Source organism: Taudactylus pleione, unplaced genomic scaffold (genome assembly GCF_031769625.1).
Source record: "Taudactylus pleione unplaced genomic scaffold, aTauple2 ptg000484l, whole genome shotgun sequence".
NCBI lineage: Eukaryota > Metazoa > Chordata > Amphibia > Anura > Myobatrachidae > Taudactylus > Taudactylus pleione.
The window spans coordinates 3,569,812-3,588,176 of NW_028284886.1; the positions used below are offsets into that span (position 1 = coordinate 3,569,812).

General features: G+C 46.0%; 1 protein-coding gene across 1 annotated transcript in view; it reads left to right on the forward strand.

Annotated features, from left to right (window-relative positions):
• LOC148502768 (17-beta-hydroxysteroid dehydrogenase type 2-like) overlaps window positions 1-18,365 on the forward strand; it is a 133,788-nt gene that overhangs the window by 39,997 nt on the left and 75,426 nt on the right. The window contains exons 2-3 of the mRNA XM_088449399.1: window positions 4,401-4,613; window positions 8,453-8,638. Of these exons, the coding sequence (XP_088305525.1) occupies window positions 4,401-4,613; window positions 8,453-8,638 (399 nt within the window). The remainder of the gene's footprint in view (window positions 1-4,400; window positions 4,614-8,452; window positions 8,639-18,365) is intronic.

The following is an 18,365-nucleotide window of genomic DNA, read 5'->3' on the forward strand; positions in this document are numbered from 1 at the left end:
ATTAGAGTTTGCCAAACAACATCTAAAAAAGCCATTACAGTTCTGGAACAACATCCTATGGACAGATGAGACAAAGATCAACTTGTACCAGAGTGATGGGAAGATAAGAGAATGGAGAAGGAAAGGAACTGCTCATGATCCAAAACATACCACCTCATCAGTGAAGCATGGTGGTGGTAGTGTCATCTTGTGGGCATGTATGGCTGCCAATGGAACTGGTTCCCTTGTATTTATTGATAATGTGACTGCTGACAAAAGCAGCAGAATGAATTCTGAAGTGTTTCGGGCAATATTATATGCTCATATTCAGTCAAATGCTTCAGAACTCATTGGACGGCGCTTCACAGTGCAGATGGACAATGACCCGAAGCATATTGCAAAAGCAACCAAAGAGTTTTTTAAGGCTAAAAAGTGGAATGTTATGCAATGGCCAAGTCAATCCCCTGACCTGAATCCGATTGAGCATGCATTTCACTTGATGAAGATAAAACTGAAGGGAAAATGCCCCAAGAACAAGCAGGAACAGAAGACATTTGCAGTAGAGGCCTGGCAGAGCATCACCAGGGATGAAACTCAGCGTCTGGTGATATCTATGTGTTCCAGACTTCAGGCTGTAATTGCCTGCAAAGGATTTGCAACAAAGTATTAAAAAGTGAAAGTTAGATTTAGGATTGTTTAGTTTGTCCCATTACTTTTGGCCCCTTAAAAAGTGGGAGGCACATATTGAAACCATTGTAATTCCTACACCGTTCACCTGATTTGGATGTAATTACCCTCAAATTAAATCTGAAAGTCTGCAGTTAAAGCACATCTTGTTTGTTTCATTTCAAAGCCATTGTGGTGGTGAATAGAGGCCAAAATATGAAAATTCTGTCAATGTCCCAATATTTATGCACCTGACTGTATATATACACACACAGTACACAGTATCCAGCAGCTGCAGGTTGCTAATGGGGGCGGGCACCTCACATCATTAGGCCCCACCCCTCATGTCGTAATGCCGTGATTCCCGGGTGATATGGGGGCAGGGCTTGTCATCTTGGCTCCACCCCCATTATGGCTGATGAAGACGGGAATTGGTCCAGCACGTCTATCCTTCATGCTCAAGTGTGGAGGCTCCTCTGTGTATGGGGGATCCGGGATGACCGCCCCTGTTGCCCCCCCTTAATCCGGCCCTGTCTATACAGTTTGACTCTCCCATATCCAAAATGCTTGGGAACAGTGGCGTCCATCATTCAGGTGCCGCCTGGTGCGGGTAGGTGTGGGGACGGTTGTTGTGCGCGCGGTGAACCCCCGTGCCGGCACAAAGGGGGTGTGGTCTCCCAGGGCAGGGTGTGTCTATGTGGGTAGGGGTGTGGCTTCACTGCTCAATCCCCCTGTTTTAGTGACTCCGGGGGTCCAGGAGATGCGGGCTGCCCCCGGGGACAAGTCTCTTTCAAAATGCCGGCTCCCTCACTGTGTCAGGAGCCCAGTGCTGCATGGAGTGCTTCAGTGCAGCACCCGGGTCCTGTCACTGAGGGGGAGTCGGCACTTTGATGTCACCCCTCGGCGGGTGACATCCGGGTGCGGTGCGCAACCCCCTTGTGAAGCCACTGCTTGGGTCCAGGGGTATTGTGGATATCACATTTTTCTGTATTTTGGAATATTTGCATACCGTAATGAGATCTTGGGAATGGGACCCAAATATACACACAGAATGCAATTATGTTTCATATGCAGCTTATACACACAGCCTGAACGTGATTTTATACAATATTTTTAATAATTATGTGCCTTACACAAAGTTTGTGTACATTGAACCATCACAAAGCAAATCTCAGTCACGCTAAAAACAAATTCTGTATTTCTGAATATTCCATAGTTTGGAATATTTGGATATGGGAGACAGAACCTGTATACTATACTCATGGGCGATGGAAAAACCATTTACTACTTATTTATTTCAGCCCAGATAACTGCAGTATGTAAATAAATGAGAAGTTCAGGAGCAATGTCTATTTTGGTGGAAGTTGTTGCGATGGGGGGGGGGTACAATATTCCTGTCCATTGGCCTGCACATTTACTGCACAAACCGCAGAAGTAACGATAAAAAGAATACCATCCAATCAGGCAGTCCGTAGTCATTTGTGTATGCACCGCCGCACTCAGCATCAATCAGTGGCGAAATGAGAAAGAGACCCCTGTATATTAGTGACTGAGCATATTTGATTTATTTTTTATTTTGAAGTAGTTTAGTGAGAAGCTCTTTATGATCCTCACCTGCTCTCTCTCAGCTGTAAAAGACATGAGACTGAATTATTCAGCCTGATTTCATTTATCACTTTCCCTGGCAGCTTATAAGCCATCTCCATCTATCATGGGGCCAATTCTGCACATGCCGCGAGTTCCTTAGAAACGCTGCCAGCTTGTAGCATTGTGACTAGTATGGGGGCGATTATAGAACTGAATGTAAAAGTTTCCAGCGTCCATATGCGCCAATATGCGTCTGCACACTTGCTTTTCCTTATCTGCATTTTAACTTGTTTCCGGCATCTTAATATACATGCGACCTTAAATGTTAGTGTATAGATCTCTGTAATACAAAATCTCAGCGTTCTGTGCATGGCTTTACTGTACTAAATTTACGTTTAAAAGTCCCTGATCCTCCTTTTAAAGTGCAAATGTTGGATACGTGCAGCTCCAGTTTCTGGCACAAACACAGTCCGACAAATCTTAAATTGTGCAGTCAAGTGCACTCAGGCCCTGATTCAGAGCCGGACGCTCTGACAGAGCGCTCGCTCTGATCAGGGCCGGCCCTCCTCCTTTTTGGAGCGGCCTCCTGGCCGCTCACATAGCTGTGGGTGACCACCCACAGCTATAGCAAGCGACCATCGGGCTTGCGACGAGACCCTGCAGTAGGGTTTCGCTGCCGCAAGCCCAGGAGTGCTTTTGGCTCTATCAGAGTCAAAAGCACTCCCACTGACATCACTAGTGATGTCAGTGGGGCCGGACCCAGACGGTAGGCGTTCCCATGGGAACATCTCCGTCTGGGCAGCCACGCCCACGGCACGCCCAACAAAGACCCTTGGCCGTCGTTTTTCGGGTCTCACGCATGCGCACGACGGAGCCGCCTCCGTCGTGCGCATGCGCACTTGGGCACCATCGACCCGCTTGAGAGCGCTCAGCGCTCGCAAGCGGGTCAGAATCAGGCCCTCAGATCAAGCTTTAAATCACCCTCTATGTACAGTATATCACATTAGTAATGCATTATGTATTTAAACATTAAGGGGTCTATTTACTAAGCAGTGTTAGGAGACAGAGTGAAAAGTGATAAGAAAGTGATAAGGTGCCAGCCAATCAGCTCCCAACTGTCATCTCACAGGCTGTGTTTGAAAAATGACAGTTAGGAGCTGATTGGCTGGTACCTTATCACTTTTCACTCTGTCTCCTAACACTGCGTAGTAAATAGACCCCCTAGTTCTACTTATACCTCCCAACCTTCAAGACTGAGAAAAGCAATATAGACCAAGTCTCAGCTCTCATCCCTATACCCATAATGGAACGCAAACTGCACCTTCCAGCTGGTCTTGTAAACAGCATTTATAGATGTAATTCAACCTATATAAGCCAAACAAAACATTCAGCGTATAAATTTGCTACTTACTAGTGACACCATGAGGCATGAGGCACTTGGTATCCTCTCATGCTCTCAGTGAACAAACCAGCTGCATTCCCAGGAATAAATCTTCAAGCCACAGTATAGCTTCCTCCATTATATGTAGGGAACGGGCACCCCATGGGCGTAACTACCATAAGTGGAAGGGGTGCAGCTGCTATGGGCCCAGAGCTGAGGGGGGCCCATCTTCCTTCTCAAAGTTACATGTGTTATATACATTATTCACCATTGGGTGGTACATAGGGGCCCTTACAAACATTTGCTATGGGGCCTTCAAATACCTAGTTACACCCCTGGGGCACCTTATAGGTGTAATTTATCGCCATGGGAATTTTCTCATTTCATAAATTAAGCATGACGGGAAGCATTTTATTTGTTTTCTGAAACACTTTGTCTTCCTGTGCAGTCACTAGGTGTGTAGGTACAATGTATTCCTTTTTTTGGAACACTAAATACGACCACAGAATCAATGGGAAGGTGTCTGGTATTTTGTAAATTAAAGGATTATCTGTGACCAAAGGAAACCGTACAATATCTCAGCCAAGCTGCCAGACCTTAGGCTTGGCTGCCAGTGCTTCATGTCTCGATCCTGCCTTCAGTCACTTTAATGTGTTTAAAAGTTTATTATTGTTTAATGGCTTTGAAGAACTTTTAGAGCTTGTCAACAAATGTCATTCCTTGCGGATCCAATTATTTGTTTTGGCTGTTTTTTGCTAACTCTGTCCCTTCTCCCCCCATATTGTAGGGTGTGATTCTGGGCTTGGGCACGCTCTGGCTAAGCACTTGGATGAACTGGGTGTTCTCGTCTTTGCTGGTGTTTTGGATGAGAAAGGATCGGGTGCTGACGAGCTGAGAAGGGTTTGTTCCCCGAACCTCTCTGTGATCCAGCTAGACGTCACAAATTCCAGAGAGATAAAAACCGCTTACGACGAAGTCAAGAGTCAGGTACAGGACGCAGGTACAGACCTTATTTTACCACGTCCACTCAAGACTGACCAACACGACGGAGCGTTCACTTGCCGTACAGTTGAACACCATTACGTATACCAGTGGTGGCTAAATCTGGTACTCGGGGACCAATAACAGGTCATGTTTTCCAGATCTCCTAGCTGGTGCACAAGAAGTACTCATTACTACAGTAACTGACATATTTGAAAAGATCCACAGCTGGCCTGGAAAACATGAACTGATGGGGTCCTTGAGAAGTGAGCGAGAACCATACATTTTACAGCTAACCTAGGTAGAATTGACACTACCACAAGGCATGTGTCCTAATTAGTCATTGAGCGGCCAACATGTTCTTGTCTCTCTAGACAATTACCCCTATTCCATCCCTACCCACCATTAATAAGTCCTTCAACTACTCAAAATTATAAGTTTTATAACTGAGCCTAGTAAAGGAGGAAACCATAGTGAGACAAATGCAGAGCAGGAAGTAAGTTGGGCCTATGTTTGACAATATGCAGACTGCGCTCATCTTGAAATGCAGTCGCCTCTGTGTTTGTAGCATATATGTGACATACTTGATTACTCTCCCGGATCGTCTGGGAGGCTCCTGAAAATAAGGTGGCCCTTACTGATGCCCGGAAGAGTGGCAAGTCTCCCAGAGGCCATCCGCCATCCGTCCGTGGCTGCCCACCTTCCAGGTGGGCGATTTGGGCAGCTGATAACGCGGTTCGCGCCGAATGGCTTCCATGTGCTCCTCTTCACAAGGTAGCCACGATGATGTAATTGCTCCACCATACCGCCCACTTGCCCCCGACACTTCATTTGCACCCTACCCCCACCTCCAAGTGGGGGCAGCCCAAAGGTTGGCAAGTATGATATGTGGCTGTTTACAACTTGTCACCATCATCGATGAGCACTTATTAGGTGCACAGTGTATCTGATTCAAGATACTGTACGCAATGGCATCAGCTCCAAACTATTCTTCTGTGTACACTGTGAGCAATCTGCTCACTGCCATGTTTTAAGAACTTTGAGTCCAGAGCACAAACCCAATAAAATAGTATCCCGAATTCAATGGTGCAATAACCGGTTGGGTACGGGATGGTGGCACTTGGGATCCCGACAGTCATAATCTCAACGCCAGCATCCCTACAGGGTTAGGATACCGACAGCAGTCGGTATCCTAACCCTCCCTCCCCGGTGCTCAAACCCACTAATTACCTTCGGGATGCCGACGAAGGGATTCTGACAGGTGTCCAGATTCCACCGCCAGCATTCTGAACACCGGAATACTCGCGGTCGGTATTATGACCACATCCCGCAACAACCACCCCTTCCCCTAGTCACTATATCATGACCACAAACTATTGTGTGTTGTTTTGTTATTGGAGCATCACACATGTATAAAACTGACATGTGAACTCTCTGGGAGATAATAAGGGGAATAAGTCAAAAAGAGAATGACACTCACTGAATGGTAAACGAATCAATGCTGCCCACACACACCATGGTATCAGGCAACAGGCCTTATACCATCTGGCTTCAAAAGTACTGTGATGCCAAATAATAATCCTATCAAAAATAGATCAGGTCGCTATTAGGCATATTGATAGACTTGGGCCCGAATTCAATTTGAGCTGAGCCGCAATACTTTTTCGCCTCCCGGACTTTCCGCCTACTTCGCCTGTTGTGCAGGCGGAAAAGTATGGCGCGCGTGCCCGCGGATCGCCGTATTCAATTTGAAAGTACTCGAAAACGGGACCCAGCGAAACGTAAACAAACGGAAAGTACTGTCAGATTTGGGGAAATCAGCCTGACACCCCCCAAAAGATGCTCTGACATGGGGGTTAGCTATGGTTACCCCCGATTTGGCTTACTGAAGGTATTTGCAGAAAATAACTTATCCCAGTAAATTTGAGGTACTTGAAAATGGGGGCCAGCATATTTTAAAGTTGCTAAAGTGAAGTTTAAAAATCGTGAAAAATCCACCCGCCGCAAGCCCCTGCAATGACAAAAACACCTGGGGCATACTTGGGGACCCCCCCAGAGTCAAGTTCGCTAGTTTTTTATTTTGTCCCCCAACATTTTTTTTTTTTTTTGCCCCCAAATTCAAAGTGATTTTTTTGGGGTGTTCTCAAGTGTTTTTTTTTTTTTTTGACACAGATTACCTTTGGGGGACTGTCTGAAGGCTGCAGGGGGGTTCCCACAATGTTGCACCCCAAAACACCAATTCTGAAATTTTTTCTGCCTGCTATTCATAGCCGAAACTTTTCCGCATATTACATTGCATTGACTTTCCACCTAGGCGAAAAGTCATCCAATTTGAATACGGACTACATACAATATAGGCGATAATGACGTAATCGGCGAAAACTTTTCGCCAAAAACACGCAAATACGGCTTTTTGCTCCAAATTGCATACGGGCCTTGGTGGGAAGATGACCCCTCTGGGACTGTGTATACTCACCGCACTCACCCCCCCTTTATGTGTGTGGCCAAACTGCTCTGTGCAAGAGACAAGGGGGTAGATTTATTAAAGCTTCTAAAACAGACAAGTGTCGCTGTTGGCCATAGCAACCAATCACATTCTATCATTTTCTAGAATGCAATAGAGAAATGATTGCTACAATCTGATCGGTTACTATGGGCAATACCGAAGCTTTATTAAATCTACCCCAAGATGTAATATATATCCCACCCCCCCCACATAATGTCACTGCTGCCTCCACCCCTGCCCATGCGTGAGTGGGGCCAAAGGGGATCCCTCTATGGTAAACTCTTCCTATTCCGGAGCTTAGTAAATCCAACAGTTTAGCGGCCACGTAGGAAACAGTGGGGGCTTCTTTGTGGTAGGAAATGGGGGGACTGCAGCAGATAGCGGAGATATATGTCACAGTCCCTCCTTCTTAAATGCTGGGGGATCGGGGATAGGTAGGTTCTGTAAGGATCACCGCAATTTCACTTGAATAAATATGCCCCTATGTATATGTGCAGTGTATAAAACCAGGGGCCCAGGTGAAGAGGGGGCGTGGCCTAATCGCGCCCCTCTTGAGCAAATGGAAAAAAAAACACACTTCTACAGCGCTGCTAAGTTAGCCCCTCAGCCCGACGCAAAGCCAGGGGGGCGCAATCAGTGTGATCGCTCCCTCCCCACAGGCTTAGGAGACTGCCGCTGCTGTTGCTCAGCACACGCTCTGGAAGCCCGGCCCCGGGCACACATGACTGGCTGTAACTATGTGACTGATGAATACATTATTTTGAGCTGAATAATTCCCACAAAAAAAAGACCAGTAGCAACAGAGACATTTTTAATGCGAAATATCACAAGGAATGCTATAACCCATAGCACAGGTTCTCAAACTCTGTCCTCAGGACCCCAAACAGTGCATGTTTTCCAGGTCTCCTCACAGAATCACAAGATAAATAATTAGCTCCACCTGTGGGTCTTTTAAAATGTGTCAGTGAGTATTGAATACACCTGTGCACCTGCTGGGTGACCTAGAAAACATGACCTGTGTGGGGTCCTGAGGACCGAGTTTGAGAACCACTGTACTAAGTCATTCTCCCTGAATGATATAAACGCCTTAGAAATTAGGGTTGGCAAAAACATTTCCGATTTTGTAATGATTTACAAAATTGCCTGGAGCCCTAGTCTTCCTTCAGGACTGGGGAAAAAACTTTGCAGGTGGATTTAACTTTAAGTTTGTGAGTACAACAATACCATGGAACCCTGAGACCTGCTGTTACCAATGTACCAGCTGGGAATCCCTGTGTCCAAACAAAGGCAATATAGATGTCTGGTTTAGCTGCCCCAGGATTAATGTGTTTCTACTCCTATCCTTAATCTAGGTCTCTGGGGAATTGTACACAATGCTGGGGTGCTTGGCTACATGGCAGATGGAGAACTGCTTCCCATGGATGTGTACAAGCAGTGTATGGAGGTTAACTTTATCGGTGCCGTTCAAGTCACTAAGATGTTTATGCCCTTACTGCGAAGATCCAAGGGGAGGCTTGTGACCATATCCAGCATGGCAGGTGAGGTTCTGGAGCTTGGAAAGCTTACGATGCATGCACTGACCAGGAGCCTGCTGTGCCCACCCTCTGCATATCACTCTATACAGTAGGGGTGAGCGGGTTCGGATTTCTGAAATCCGAACCCCCCCGAGCCCCCCCGATCCGAGTCCGATCCGAGTCAGGCTCGACTTTTGCCGCCTGACTCGGATCTGAAATCGAGGCAAAACGGCATCATCCCGCCTTCCGAGTCTCGCGGGTTTTGGATCCTATATAAGGTACCCGCGTCGGCGCCATTTTCTCACTCGGCTGTGGACAGTGAAGAGGGAGGGTGGGAGTTAGGGCTGTGTAGTGTAGTGTAGTGCTGCTGTTGTCCACTACTTCAAAGTCCATAGGGGCTGGCTGTGTTGTGCTGTGCTGCTGTTGTTAATAGGGGCTGTGTCCACTACTTCAAAGTCCATAGGGGCTGGCTGGACTGTGTTGTGCAGTCAGTTCTCCATAGGGGCTGTGTCCACTCCAAAGTCCTGTGCAGTGTCCCAGTCCTAAAGGAGTGCTGTAGTGTTGTCCAGGGGGTGCTCTGTCCATCAGGGGTGCTCCCCCCAAGTGCTAAAAAAAGAATATATTTTCTGTGTTTGTGAATTGTGTGCGCAGTAGCCGCACGTGCATCAACAAAGTAGTGCCAAGCGTGCGCCTGTGTCATAAGTAAAGGGCCGGCTGGCTTGACCGTTAAAGGGTGCTGTAACCCCCGAAAGTACACTCCAGTCCAAACCAAAAAAAAATTATTTTCTGTGTTTGTGAATTGTGTGCGCAGTAGCCGCACGTGCATCAACAAAGTAGTGCCAAGCGTGCGCCTGTGTCATAAGTAAAGGGCCGGCTGGCTTGACCGTTAAGGGTGCTGTAACCCCCGAAAGTACACTCCAGTCCAAACCAAAAAAAAAATTATTTTCTGTGTTTGTGAATTGTGTGCGCAGTTGCCGCACGTGCATCAACAAAGTAGTGCCAAGCGTGCGCCTGTGTCATAAGTAAAGGGCCGGCTGGCTTGACCGTTAAGGGTGCTGTAACCCCCGAAAGTACACTCCAGTCCAAACCAAAAAAAAAATAATTTTCTGTGTTTGTGAATTGTGTGCGCAGTAGCCGCACGTGCATCAACAAAGTAGTGCCAAGCGTGCACCTGTGTCATAAGTAAAGGGCCGGCTGGCTTGACCGTTAAGGGTGCTGTAACCCCAGAAAGTACACTCCAGTCCAAACCAAAAAAAAAATTATTTTCTGTGTTTGTGAATTGTGTGCGCAGTAGCCGCACGTGCATCAACAAAGTAGTGCCAAGCGTGCACCTGTGTCATAAGTAAAGGGCCGGCTGGCTTGACCGTTAAGGGTGCTGTAACCCCCGAAAGTACACTCCAGTCCAAACCAAAAAAAAATTATTTTCTGTGTTTGTGAATTGTGTGCGCAGTAGCCGCACGTGCATCAACAAAGTAGTGCCAAGCGTGCGCCTGTGTCATAAGTAAAGGGCCGGCTGGCTTGACCGTTAAAGGGTGCTGTAACCCCCAAAGTACACTCCAGTCCAAACCAAAAAAAAAATTATTTTCTGTGTTTGTGAATTGTGTGCGCAGTAGCCGCACGTGCATCAACAAAGTAGTGCCAAGCGTGCGCCTGTGTCATAAGTAAAGGGCCGGCTGGCTTGACCGTTAAAGGGTGCTGTAACCCCCGAAAGTACACTCCAGTCCAAACCAAAAAAAAATTATTTTCTGTGTTTGTGAATTGTGTGCGCAGTAGCCGCATGTGCATCAACAAAGTAGTGCCAAGCGTGCGCCTGTGTCATTAGTAAAGGGCCGGCTGGCTTGACCGTTAAAGGGTGCTGTAACCCCCGAAAGTACACTCCAGTCCAAACCAAAAAAAAATTATTTTCTGTGTTTGTGAATTGTGTGCGCAGTAGCCGCACGTGCATCAACAAAGTAGTGCCAAGCGTGCGCCTGTGTCATAAGTAAAGGGCCGGCTGGCTTGACCGTTAAAGGGTGCTGTAACCCCCGAAAGTACACTCCAGTCCAAACCAAAAAAAAATTATTTTCTGTGTTTGTGAATTGTGTGCGCAGTAACCGCACGTGCATCAACAAAGTAGTGCCAAGCGTGCGCCTGTGTCATAAGTAAAGGGCCGGCTGGCTTGACCGTTAAGGGTGCTGTAACCCCCGAAAGTACACTCCAGTCCAAACCAAAAAAAAATTATTTTCTGTGTTTGTGAATTGTGTGCGCAGTAGCCGCACGTGCATCAACAAAGTAGTGCCAAGAGTGCGCCTGTGTCATAAGTAAAGGGCCGGCTGGCTTGACCGTTAAAGGGTGCTGTAACCCCCGAAAGTACACTCCAGTCCAAACCAAAAAAAAATTATTTTCTGTGTTTGTGAATTGTGTGCGCAGTAGCCGCACGTGCATCAACAAAGTAGTGCCAAGCGTGCGCCTGTGTCATAAGTAAAGGGCCGGCTGGCTTGACCGTTAAAGGGTGCTGTAACCCCCGAAAGTACACTCCAGTCCAAAAAAAAAAAAATTATTTTCTGTGTTTGTGAATTGTGTGCGCAGTAGCCGCACGTGCATCAACAAAGTAGTGCCAAGAGTGCGCCTGTGTCATAAGTAAAGGGCCGGCTGGCTTGACCGTTAAAGGGTGCTGTAACCCACAAAGTACACTCCAGTCCAAACCAAAAAAAAAATTATTTTCTGTGTTTAGCCGCACGTATATATCAAATCGATATAACATAAATGGAGGACCAAACTTTCTCCGATAAAAATAAAATAGAGAAAGATCAAGAACCACTTCCTCCTAGTGCTGAAGCTGCTGCCACTAGTCATGACATAGACGATAACATGCCATCAACGTCGTCTGCCAAGGCCGATGCCCAATGTCATAGTAGAGGGCACATACAATCCCAAATGGCAAAGTTCAGGAAAATGACCTTGAAAAAGACATTTAAATCAGCTGAAGAGAAACGTAAACTTGCCAATATGCCATTTACGACACGGAGTGGCAAGGAAAGGCTAAGGTCGATCCCTAGTATGTTCATGACTAGTGGTTCAGCTTCACATGACGATGGAAGCCCTCCTCCCACTAAAAAAATCAAAAGAGTTAAGCTGGCAAAAGCACAGCGAAGAACTGTGCTTTCTAAGAAGATATCACAAATCCCCAAGGAGAGTCCAAGTGTGGTGGTGGTTGCGATGCCTGACCTTCCCAGCACTGGACGGGAAGAGGTGGCTCTTTCCACCATTTGCACGCCCCCTGCAAGTGCTGAAAGGAGCACCCACAGTCCACTTGCTGATATGCAAATTGAAGATGTCACTGTTGAAGTACAACAGGATGAGGATACTGGTGTAGCTGGCGCTGAGGAGGAAGTTGGCGAGGAGGATTCTGATGGTGATGTGGTTTGTTTAAATCAGGCTCCGGGGGAGACAGTTGTTGTCCGTGGGATGAAAAAGCCCATCACGGTCATGCCTGGGCAGAAGACCAAACATTCCACCTCTTTGGTCTGGCAATATTTCTATCCAAATCCGGACAACAACTGTCTTGCCATATGTACCATATGTAAAGGTGAAATAAGTAGGGGTAGGGACGTCAACCACCTAGGAACATCCTCCCTTATACGGCACCTGCAGCGCGTTCATAAAAAGTTACTGTCAAGTTCAGAAACTTTGGCTAAGACCGTAAGCAGTCCAGGGACACCTAAATCCCGTTGTCCTGTTGTATCCAAGCGCCTGCAAACCACACCGTCAACTCCCTCCTCGTCAATTTCCTCCTTAGTCAGGATCGGAAGTAGTCCTGCAGGCCATGTCACTGGCATGACTGACTCTCCTATCCGGGATTCCTCCGGAGGATCCTGCATTGCTACGCCTACTGCTGCCGCTGCTGCTGTTGCTGCTGCTGGGAGTCGTTCATCATCCCAGAGAGGAAGTAGGAACACCACTACTTTTACTAAACAATTGACCCTCCAACAGTCCTTAGCGAGGAGGATGAAGTACGACAGCAGTCATCCTGAAGCAAAATGTATAACTGAGGCCTTGACTGCTATGTTGGTGTTAGACGTGTGTCCGGTATCCGCCATTAGTGCAGTGGGATTTAGACAATTGATGGAGGTAGTGTGTCCCCGGTTCCAAATCCCGTCTAGATTCCACTTCACTAGGCAGGCGATACCGAGACTGTACAGAAACGTCAGAAAAAGTGTCCTCAGTGTCCTGAAAAATGCCGTTGTACACAATGTCCACTTAACCACGGACATGTGGACAAGTGGAACAGGGCAGACTAAGGACTATATGACTGTGACAGCCCACTGGGTAGATGTATCACCTTACGCAGCAACAGCAGCAGCGTCACCAGTAGCAGCATCTCAGAAATGCCAGCTCGTTACAAGGCAGGCTACGCTGTGTATCACCGGTTTCAGTAAGAGGCACACCGCCGACAACCTCTTAGAGAAACTGAGGGAAATCATCGCCCAGTGGCTTACCCCACTTAGACTCTCCTGGGGATTTGTGATATCTGATAACGCCACCAATATTGTGCGGGCATTACATCTGGGCAAATTCCAGCACGTCCCATGTTTTGCTCACACAATAAACTTGGTGGTGCAGAATTTTCTGAAAAGCGACAGGGGCGTGCAGGAGACGCTTTGGGTGGCCCGAAAAATTTCTGGCCACTTTCGCCATTCAGCAACTGCGTGCCGAAGACTGGAGCGCCAGCAAACACTCTTGAACCTGCCCCGCCATCACCTGAAGCAAGAGGTTGTGACGCAGTGGAACTCAACCCTCTATATGCTTCAGAGGATGGAGGAGCAGCAAAAGGCCATACAAGCCTATACATCCACCTATGACATAGGCAAAGGAGGGGGTATGCACCTGACTCAAGCGCAGTGGAGAATGATTTCCGTGTTGTGCAAGGTTCTCCAGCCCTTCGAACTTGCCACACGTGAAGTCAGTTCAGACACAGCCAGCTTGAGTCAGGTCATTCCCCTCATCAGGCTTTTGCAGAAGCAGCTGGAGAAAGTGAAGGAGGAGCTAAGACGGAGCGATTCCGCTCGGCATGTGGGACTTGTGGATGAAGCCCTTCATTCGCTTTGCCAGGATTCCAGGGTGGTCAATCTGTTGAAATCAGACCACTACATTTTGGCCACCGTGCTTGATCCTAGGTTTAAAGCCTATGTGGTGTCTCTCTTTCCGGCCGACACAAGCCTGCAGAGGTGCAAAGACCTGCTGGTGAACACACTGTCAGCTGAAGCGGAACGTGACACGTCAACGGCTCCTTCTTCATTTTCTCCCGCAACTGGGGCTGCCAGGAAAAAACTTAGGTATCCTAAGCAACCCGCTGGCGGTGATGCAGGGCAGGCAGGACCAAGTTTGGACATCTGGTCCGGACTGAAGGACCTGGCAACAATTTCTGACATGTCTACTGTCACTGCATATGATACTGTCACCATTGACAGAATGGTGGAGGATTACATCGGTGACAGCATCCAAGTAGGCATGTCAGACAGTCCATACCTGTACTGGCAGGAAAAAGAGGCAATTTGGAGGCCCCTGTACAAGCTGGCTCTATTTTACCTGAGTTGCCCCCCCTCCAGTGTGTACTCCGAAAGAGTGTTTAGTGCAGCCGGGAACCTTGTCAGCGAAAGGCGTAGGAGGTTGCTTCCACAGAATGTGGAGAAGATGATGTTCATCAAAATGAATTATCAGCTCTTCCAGGGAGACCAGCCTCCAGAAGGTACAGAGGGACCTGTGGTGGTGGATTCAAGTGGGGACGAGTTAATACTTTGTGAGGATGAGGATGTACACACTGAAGAGGGTGAGGAATCGGTGGATGAGGAGGATGAGGATGACATCTTGCCTCCGTAGAGCCAGTTTGTGCAGGGACACATTAATTGCCAGCTTGTTTTGTGGGGGCCCAAACGAACCAATCATTTCAGCCACAGTTGTGTGGCAGACCCTGGCGCTGAAATGATTGATTTGTTAAAGTGTGCATGTCCTGTTTATACAACATAAGGGTGGGTGGGAGGGCCCAAGGACAATTCCATCTTGCACTTCTTTTTTTTCTTTGCATTATGTACAGTTTGGGGCCTAGTTTTTCTAACTGCCATCCTGTCTGCCACTGCAGTGTCACTCCTAGATGGGTCACGTGTTTGTGCCGCCCACTCGTGTCGCTTAGCATAGTCATCCAGCTACCTCGGTGCAACCTTTTGGACATGAAAACACTATTGTGAGGTGTGAGGTGTTCAGAATAGACTGGAAATGAGTGGAAATTAAGGTTATTGAGGTTAATAATAGCATAGGAGCAGAGAAACCAACAAATTCTGTGATTTTAGCTGTTTTTATGCTTTTTAAAAAAAAAATACAGATCCAAAACACAAAACCCAGAACCCAAAACACGGAAGGGTGGTTTTGGCAAAACCAATCCAGATCCAAAACACGAAGAAAGATCCAGATCCAAAACCAAAACACAAAACACGAAAAGTGGCCGGTGCACACCCCTACTATACAGTAATGCACCACGTGATTATGTTTGGTGCCTATAAATGTAATACATTTATATTTGTTTGATAGTGAAATCTAAAGTTATTAGAAATAACTTAGTAAATACCATCAATGCCGCAGGGGTGCGGTCGCTACAATGCGTGGTAAGGCTAGGACCTCATCCCTCGGCCCTCAGAAGATCAGAATTGTGCCTGTATAGGCCGTCACTGCTCAGGCATCAGAACCACACATTCTTTGAAAAATGGGGGGGCTTGGGCATGTCTCACCTATGAATAATCCACAATTCCATCCACACGCTCACTGGGCACTTATCCTACATGGGAATGCTCTGTTGCCACCCATTAAGCCACAACTGGAGATGTTGCTGAGATGCAAACAGTGGCGGCTCCAGAGGTGGGGCTGCAGCGTGGTCCAAAATTCAAATAGGGGACTCTCACCAACTGTCACCCCAAATGCTGCCAAACATAACTGGAAGTTGGTGTGGCTTCCCAGTTTGAATGTTGGACAGCACTGCAGCCCCACCCCTGGAGACGTCATCGGATGCAAATGTCCACCATCGCTCTATGTGGCATTTGTAGGCTCCGACATGTGCGCAGTTGCTAATAATGCATCCGCAGAGCGGACTATCGTGCACCTCTGAATTAGGCCCTTGGTCTGCGTCTCATGCATTTTATCTTGTATATAAAATTCATTGATATGTTTGTTTGTCTATCCGGTTATGCATTTGGACACCACCTGCACCGATTGGGATGAAACCAACGCGAGGTGGTCCAGTTGGATCTTGGCCAGGTTGTAGCTGGGTTAGGGTCCCGTTCGGACCTCCCGTTGGTGTTACGCTGGGCAGAACTTTGACCCGGGGACGCTGGGTAGAACTTTGACCCAGGGATCCTGTTCTGGGCCTTCCACTGGATGGATTTGGATGAGAACTTTACAAAGGGGTGGCAATTGGTCTGGGATGCCTTATGGAGTGGTTGGGGTCCAGGTCGGACCTCACAGTGGGTGAGTGTGCCCTGAAGAACTTTGACCCAGGGAGCCTGTTCTGGGCCTTCCATTGGATGGATTTGGACGACATCACATAATAAAACAATAACTTAAAGATTTAATTCAATAATGTTTTATTGAAGTTTTTTAACATACATACAGAATATACAGCAATTAAGCAGGATTAAATATCGAAAATAAATATAGCATGCAATGAGCAAGTGTGTAATATTGCACATAATAGTATATTATGGTATAGAATAACAGGATATGTGGAATACTCCTTATCATATATATTTAGAACAAAAGGGACTCGAAGGCGCCATTCGAGCACATAAATCCGGAGATAAGAGAAATACAGTATTCAAAATAAAGTGATACATACAACCTGCCGCAACTAGCTTAAACATAAAATTGCATATCAAAATAGAGTAAGATCAAAATAATAAAACATCCACATCTACCCAAATATCAAAATAAAACCTATATCCCTAAAATATTAAAATAATTATTAAAACAACCCCTTCCCTGGACCCCCCACCCTGTATAACCTAACCCCAACTCAGGCATACTTGGATCCCTAAATATCCCCCAAAGACACTAAGCTACCCTAACTACCATACACTAACTACCTAACCCCCCCTCCTCCATCCAGAAATACAGGATAACAGAAACCCATGTATCTGATGAGAGCAATAAACTAATGACCCTAAGCTAGCTTCTGCCCAGCTCTCCCACATTTTAATTGAATGGTGTTTCTTCCATATAAAATACGTAGCATTATACTTCTATATATGAAAACCAAATTAGCAGAGTAATTAAGTAATTCAAACAACTGGATAAATAATAATAAACAAAAATATAATATCCACAGACCTTAGATCAAAATATTAGGTTTCAAAATATTAATCTTAATCTGGCCAGGCCTCAGCCTCTTGTAGGATTATATAAATAGTCCCGTCCCCATCTCCCCAAGAACGCACTATGGAGCATGGAAGCAATAAATACTGTAAACTTTCTAGAATAAAAGTAAATGAACTGCGCTAGATATGTCTATATAGCTGCTCAGTTAAAAAACATCAAGTATGGAAAGGGAAAACGAACGCTTGTGCATACTAAATTGCTGAAAACAAAAAAGTTACCGGACAAATGAACAACCATAAAACACTGAAATCATATGTTTAAGCTCTTTTAGGAGAAAATTGATGGCAGGTCCAAGCAAGTGTGCAGTGGTATATTAGATCCAATGCGACCTAGCTGTCCCTACCTTTGTCTGTAGCTTCTAGTGCTGGCAGCGTGTTATACTGTCTGCACTACACGGGAAGCCGCACGAGGTATAAGTGGGGTAGCGGTGGTTGTGAGCAGCGGCACAGAATGACATCAGTGGATCGTGGAGATTGTCAAGTTGTAGTCCAGTAATGCTTCACTGTTCTTCCTCCATGCTAACCCTGGGGTCGAACGCGTTTCGTACCTGCCCAGGTACTTTTTCAAGGATAGTTTCATTCTCTCTGGATACTTCCTTATATAGGGAAAAATTTATTAAGCAATAATAAAAAACCGGAAGTGGTCATCATAAAAATGGCCGAAAAGAGCGGTGAGCTCATGGTCCAATGTTAAAACATATGGTTTCAAAAACAGTAAAATAAAAAAAATAAAATATAAACAAATAGGACAACATTGAAGACAAACATGAAACATATAACTAAAGAATAAAGGTGAAAAAGGGGGAATATATATATATTTTTTTATAAAAATATTTTTATAAAAATACATTAAGTTCAATATCTACATTAAGTCCTAATGGCTGTAAAGTTTTTAATAAATAAATCCATTTGGTTTCATTTCTTTTTAGTATGTCTACTATATTTCCTCCTCTCCAATGGGGGGCAATTTTTTGTATACCGGCAAATTTAAGGCCAGACCGATCTTGATTATGTTTCTCCAGAAAATGTTGAGACACACTATGAGGGGTATTCAATATGAAACGTTAACTTCACTGTCGAAGTTAACGTTTCATATCGGAGTTTTTACCTACGTTAAGTTATTTTTTTTCGTTTTTTTAAGTGGTCCCATCAAATTTGGGGTACATGAAAATGGGTACTAGCATATTTTTATGTCCCTAAAGTAAGTTTTTAAAAATTCTGCATTTGTGCACCTGCCGCTATAATTCTATTCTAGAAAACACCTGCCGAATACTTGCAGAATAGCCCTGAACCTATTTCCCTATTGTTAAACAATTTTTTCCCTTTTTTTTTTTTTCACCCCAATTTTTAAA